This window comes from Ursus arctos, unplaced genomic scaffold, assembly GCF_023065955.2.
Source record: "Ursus arctos isolate Adak ecotype North America unplaced genomic scaffold, UrsArc2.0 scaffold_37, whole genome shotgun sequence".
NCBI classification, from domain to species: domain Eukaryota; kingdom Metazoa; phylum Chordata; class Mammalia; order Carnivora; family Ursidae; genus Ursus; species Ursus arctos.
Window position 1 is genome coordinate 16,135,278 of NW_026623053.1, and position 6,300 is coordinate 16,141,577.

The following is a 6,300-nucleotide window of genomic DNA, read 5'->3' on the forward strand; positions in this document are numbered from 1 at the left end:
TAAATAGTCTTGTGTGTAAATCTTTGTAAATCTTCTTTTGAATGATTTACTAAAAAAGCAATTGGTGAATTAAAGGGTATACATATTTTTAAAAGCTTCTGATATACATCGCTACACTGATTTCCAGAAAGGTTGTTAGCAAATTATACTCGGGGTGGGGGGTATGTGGAGAGGGAGAACTACTGGAACTATTGGATTGTTAGAAAATAGTTGAAAGCAATTCTTTTTGAAAAAAGTGATGTCTTTTATTTTGAACACATAGAGGAGAAATGGCTATGTGTTGTTATAGACTAATCATTAGTTGCCCTGTGTCATAGTGATAACCTAGTACTAACTCAGTGTTAGTTAAGTAGTAGTCTATGTGCTGGCCAGTGTTACAGAGTAGGGACAACAGCAGCTACATTTGTGCAGTGAATGTCAAGGAACTCTCTTTTGATGGAGGTTAGATGGTGACTGGATGTTGAGAGAACAGGAGGATGAGAGAGGAGAGGTCAGAGAAACTTTCCCAAGAAGGGCGTGGAGGGGGGAGGGGGTAACGATGCCTCCGGAGGAGGGGGCAGCTGTAGGACCCTAGCACAGCAGCACCCAGTCTGCCCTTCCTTACACAGGAATGAAGCAGAGCTGGTAGACGACAGCACAGAAGGGAACACTTTGGCAACTGGGGTGATGTCGATGTTCTTCAGGTCAACCAGAGATTTTGGGGGAGGAATAATAGCTCCAGGTGGGCCAGGCCCTCTCCTCGAAAAGTTCATTTTCCTGAAAATAATGGAGGTAGATAAACTCCTTGAACACTAGGTTTCTGAACTATCACAGAAAGAATACATAGCAATTATTTGATGGGTGATTAAAGAGATGTACAAAGGAAGACAGGGTGGCTGGAAGGATGGTTGGATGACACATTTGCTGTCCATCTGATAACTAGCACTATTTATTAAAAAAAAACCCATGTACTGAATATCAGATCTATGCCAATCACTTCATTAAGTATTCTCCCAGTATAGCTGCTCTTTTGACTTTTTAAGTTTCCTTCATTTAATTTTTTCTAGAAACAGACCCACATTCTCAGTTGGACTGAGAGAAGGAGAGTCTTATATCTATGTTTCCCTTTCTCTGTCTGGCAGAAAGTTTAGCCAAAGACATTTTTCGTCATGCAATTTCAAAAACAAATACCACTCCCTCACTTTAGAACTTTAAATGACTCTCAAAAATAAAATTGGGGGGGAATGCCTGGGTGGCTCAGTCGGTTAAGCCTCCGACTCTTGATTTCAGCTCAGGTCATGATCTCATGGTCACGGGATTGAGCCCCTCCTCGGGCTCTGTGGGGAGTCTGCTTGAGGATTCTTTCTCTCCTCTCCCTCCCCCTCCGCCCTTCTGATTGTGCTCTCTTTCTCTCAAGTAAATAAATCTTTAAACAAAAACTTTAAATGACTCTATGTACCTGTCCTATGTTATAAAGTCTATAACCTTGTCCTTTACAGTCATGACCTGGTCCTTTACCTTCTTTTCATAGTCTGATATGCCGTAATTTTGCCTTCTTCCGTGTGTGCAAAAATTTATTGCTAAATAGATACAACAAAAATGCCCACTTTAACAATATTTAAATGTGTAATTCAGTGACATTGACAGCATTCACAATGTTGTCCGTCTATCACGATTTTTTACCACTATTGATTAATAAAACTTTATTACTCCAAAATGAAATTCTGTAATCATCACACTGTAAGTTCCCATTTCCCCAACCCCTGATAACCAATAATCTACTGCCTGTCTCTGTGAATTTGCCTATTCTAGATGTTTCAATGTAAGTGAAATCTTCTCATCTTTGTCTTTTGTGTCTGGCTCATTTCACTTAGCATAATGTTTTCAAGACTTACCCATGTCGTGCGGGTCAGCACTTCGTTCCTTTTTTATGGCTGAATAATATCCTGTCATTTGTATATACCCCGTTTTGTTTATACACCTATCTGTTGTGGGACACTAGGTTGTTTCCATCTTTGGGCTTTCCTGAATAATTCTACGATGGACGTTGGTGTACGAGCACGTGTTGCAGTCCCTGTTTTCAATTCTTTTGTGTATTACCTAGACGCAAAATGCTGGGTCAAATGGTTGCAATTCTTACAGCAGTTCTTATAAAGTACTACATACACCGGAGGAGAAGCCTCTCTTGGAAAGGGGCTATCTTAAAGTATTAAGATCTTACCTAAAATTTTCGACACCACACAATATGTCCAGGCCATTAGGAGAAAAAGGCGGAGTTGAGAAGAAGTTGAGGTAGAAGTTATACAGAAACGGACATGTCAAAAATGGTCAAATTTTGGGGAATTAAATTTTATCAACACTGTTAAAGGACTCAAATATTTTACATAGTGATTCAGAATGTTAATTTTGATTATAAAGTATCAAGTTTATTTAATTTGGTATGATTTCATCTTTGTAATGGGAAACACCATAATGAAGGTGTTTTTCAAATTGTGGGTCCTATTCCATTAGTAAGTTATGAAATCAATTTGTTTGCTATCATCAGCATTTTAAAAAAGAAAATATAATTGCATAGAAAATACAAGAATGCTTTGTACCCAGTTAAACTAAAGATTATTTTGTGAAATTTTTGTTTCAGTTCCATGTGTGTACCATAAAATACATTTCTTATTGTGGGATGTGACCAGGAAAAAAAGTTCGAAGCCACTGGTGTGGCGGAAAGAGTCTGAGCTTTGGAATTAGCCAGAACTCAGTTTGAATCTGGGTGACTTTTGTGAGTTATCTAACTTCTATGGCTCAATCCCCTCATCAAAAAAGGGAGAGTAGTAGTATCTCCTTTGTTTGGTGTGTATGTGTGAAAAGATTAGAGATTAGTTAAGTAGAATGCCTAAAATATTCTTAATGATTAACAAATATATAATTACTTCCAGGTCTTCCCCCAAATAATGCACTCCATATAAAAACACTTCATTCACTTAGAAGGAAGAGGATTGTATTATTGATGGCTACAACTGTGATACTGTAGTCTACTTTAAAAACACACTACTCTTTGTCTCCAATTTGATCTAGTAAGGAGACTTGAGTTCTTCCCCCTTCATATTCTCACATTGAATTATGGACTTTTGGCACTTTATTATACATCTGTCAAATTTTCTAATTTGATAGTTCAGCTAATATTACAAACTTTCAAATCTCTTCTAGTGCTTAAAACAGTGCTGGGCATGTTACAGAGTGCTGGATGAAAATCTATTAAACCTGGCCCATTGTACACCTTTTGCAAAGTATTACTTGTATAAGGGGAAGCAGATGCAATCCTGATTCTGCCAGTATTTCTCACTCAATCTACTCTATGCTAAACAGGTCAGTTAGGCACTAAGTCATGTCTCTGGGTAGTACAAGTGGAAGGTGTGAACAGAGAAACCACTTTATCTGAGGACAGTCGAAAATTAGATCCTACTTTCCCCTCCCCACTCCTTTTCCCATCGGGGAGGGGACATTTATAAGCCCTGAGGACCAGGGTCCAGAAGCCGGCTGGCGTCCTGAGCTCCAGAGGCTTGCCAGCACGCACGATCTCCCGCACTGAGAGCCCTTCTTCCCAGATGAATTCTCATAGTATCACAGACGCGCGCAGTGTCGATCGATACTGGATGGCAGACGTGCTCCCACCGTCAAGTGTAGGCACAGGGCGGTGGATTTAGCCGCCCTGCCGCTCTGTCGCAGCTTCTCATCAGCTCAATAAGGGCAGAGGACGTTAACCCGTTCCCCGGGACGACACCCACCCAGTTGCCTCCTGGCACGCGCCGCCCGCGGCCCCTTCCTCTCGACTTCCTCCCTCTTAGCTCCTCGCGTCGGGGCAGCAGGGTCCCAGCCTGCAAGGAGGGTGCCCATCCAGGCCTCTCCGCCTGGCTCCCTGGACAGTCCCTCCCTGGAGGCAGCTGAGGTGGTGAGTGCCGAGCTTCCTCACACTCTGGACCTTACCTTTTTCTATGTTCGTCCGCCCCGTGGGCGGCAGGGGGAGGCGGCACCCGTAGCCCCTAAGCCAGCTGCTGGGGCCCAGCCGAGACTGCTGCGAGGTGGGGTGGGGGTGCGGGCCGCAGCCAGGCTCTCCGACCCCTGTGAGCCCAGCCAGGCGAAAACCCCGCCCCTGGCGCCCGCTGCCACTCCTGATTGGCCGGTCCAGCCTGAAGGCGACCGGTGGTCCCCGGGCCCGAGTCTCAGCTATAAAGGCAGCCCACGCATGACGGCTGTGGCGAAGCTCGGGTAGCTGCAGTGCTCTCCATCTCTCAGCCCCCGCGGCGCCCCCTTTAATCTTTGCCCCGTGAGCACTCCCGACTCCGCCATGCCGAGGGGCTTCCTGGTAAAGCGAACTAAACGGACAGGCGGCTCATATCGAGTGCGCCTAGCTGAGCGGGTCTTCCCCCGGTTGGGGCCCCAGGAGGTGCCGCCCTTTCCTGAGGAGGCTTCCAGTGCCCCCCAGCCCGGTGCGGAGCAGGTGGCACCCCCCACCTTGGAGGAGGCGGCGGCGGCCCGTGAACTGTCGGGGTCGTCCTGTCGGGCGGCTAGGGTGAGCCCGGGGGAGGGTGGGCAGGAAGGTGCTGCAGAGTGGAGGGCGGATGGTAGGGATTGTCCCGGGCCCAGCCCCAGCCCCACGAAGCCGGCGGGCGCGGAGCTGCGCCGGGCATTCCTGGAGCGCTGCCTCAGCTCACCCGTCTCTGCAGAGTCCTTCCCCGGGGGCGCCGCCGCAGTGGCTGCTTTCTCCTGCTCAGCGGCACCAGCCGCTGCACCGACCTCGGGGGAGCAGTTCCTGCTGCCGCTCCGGGCACCGTTCCCAGAGCCAGAGCTCCATCCAGACCCTGCACCCCTCTCGGCCACCCTGCATGGCCTGAAGCGGGCGGCTGGCAACGAGCGCCGTGCCAAGACATCTCTGGGCTGCACGTCTGGACCTGCGGCCGCCGGAGTCAAGAAGCCAAAGGCCATGAGGAAGTTGAGCTTCGCCGATGAAGTGACCACGTCCCCTGTCCTCGGCCTGAAGATCAAGGAGGAGGAGCCCGGAGCACCGTCCCGGGGCCTGGGGGGCAGCCGCACGCCACTGGGGGAGTTTATCTGCCAGCTATGCAAGGAACAGTACGCAGACCCTTTCGCTCTGGCTCAGCACCGCTGCTCCCGCATCGTACGCGTCGAGTACCGCTGCCCCGAGTGCGACAAGGTCTTCAGCTGCCCTGCGAACCTCGCCTCCCATCGCCGCTGGCACAAACCGCGTCCCACAGTGGCAAATGCCGCCGCAGTCTCTTCAGCAGACGGGAAGCCACCTCCTCCGTCTTCCGCGAGGACCCCGGACTCTGGGGCTGTTGCATCTTTCTTGGCGGAGGGGAAGGAGAACGGCCGGGCAGAGCGAGCGGCTGATCAGCACCTGCAGGCGAGGGACAGCTCCAGGGCGGAGCAGCACCAGGACAGCGCCCCACACCAGGGCCTCCAGGTGCTGTCCCACCCCGAGCCACCGCTGCCTCAGGTCCCCTATACGGAGGGGGTGTTAGGGCGCCGGGTGCCTGGGCCAGGTAGTGCCACTGGTGTCGGGGGACCCGAGATCTTCATGTGCCCGTATTGCCATAAAAAGTTCCGTCGCCAAGCCTATCTGCGCAAGCACCTAGGCACTCACGAGGCAGGCTCCGCTCGTGCGCTTGCCCCAGGCTTTGGCTCCGAACACGGTGCCTCACTCGCCTTTGCTTGCCCACTGTGCGGGGCGCACTTCCCGTCCGCGGACATCAGGGACAAACACCGGCTGTGGCACGCGGTTCGCGAGGAGCTGCTCCTGCCTGCTCTGGCCGGGGCGCCCCCTGAAGCGCCGAGCCCAGGCGGAGCATCCGACGGGAGTGCTCAGCAAATTTTCTCGTGCAAGCACTGCCCGTCCACTTTCTTTAGCTCCCCGGGGCTGACCCGGCACATAAATAAGTGCCACCCGTCAGAAAGTCGGCAGGTCCTGCTACTGCAGATGCCGCTGCGGCCTGGCTGTTGAGCAAAGAGATGAGGAAGATTGTGCGGTTGGCTTTGGAGGAAACAGATCATGGGAGTTTCTGTGGGCATTTCTTGAATTTGCAAGTTTACCCTCTTTCCTGCCTATATTTTTCTCTCCTAAAACTCCCAGTAGTCAATGTTCCGCCAGAGAAGCGGACAGCGAAATGTAAAATCCCTCCCTAGAGCAGGTATGTATATGGTATAAACATTCGCGGTCAAGGGACTATCACTTTAAAGCCTTCTTGCTTTCCCCACAAAAATAGGATTTCCCCCCCTCACTCTGGAGACCCTAACGAATCCTATATGACT

At 50.0% G+C, this 6,300-nt stretch overlaps 1 protein-coding gene across 1 annotated transcript; it reads left to right on the top strand.

Moving 5' to 3' along the window:
• The first annotated feature begins 4,318 nt into the window (after nucleotides 1-4,318).
• INSM2 (INSM transcriptional repressor 2) lies at nucleotides 4,319-5,992 on the top strand. The gene has a single exon (XM_026513522.3). It carries the CDS (start codon nucleotides 4,319-4,321, stop codon nucleotides 5,990-5,992), a length of 1,674 nt encoding a protein of 557 aa, XP_026369307.3.
• The last annotated feature ends 308 nt before the right edge of the window (nucleotides 5,993-6,300 follow it).

Bases quoted from the DNA above. Each gene is read 5' to 3' on its own strand.
- INSM2 (XM_026513522.3), top strand. From the start codon at position 4,319: ATGCCGAGGGGCTTCCTGGTAAAGCGAACTAAACGGACAGGCGGCTCA.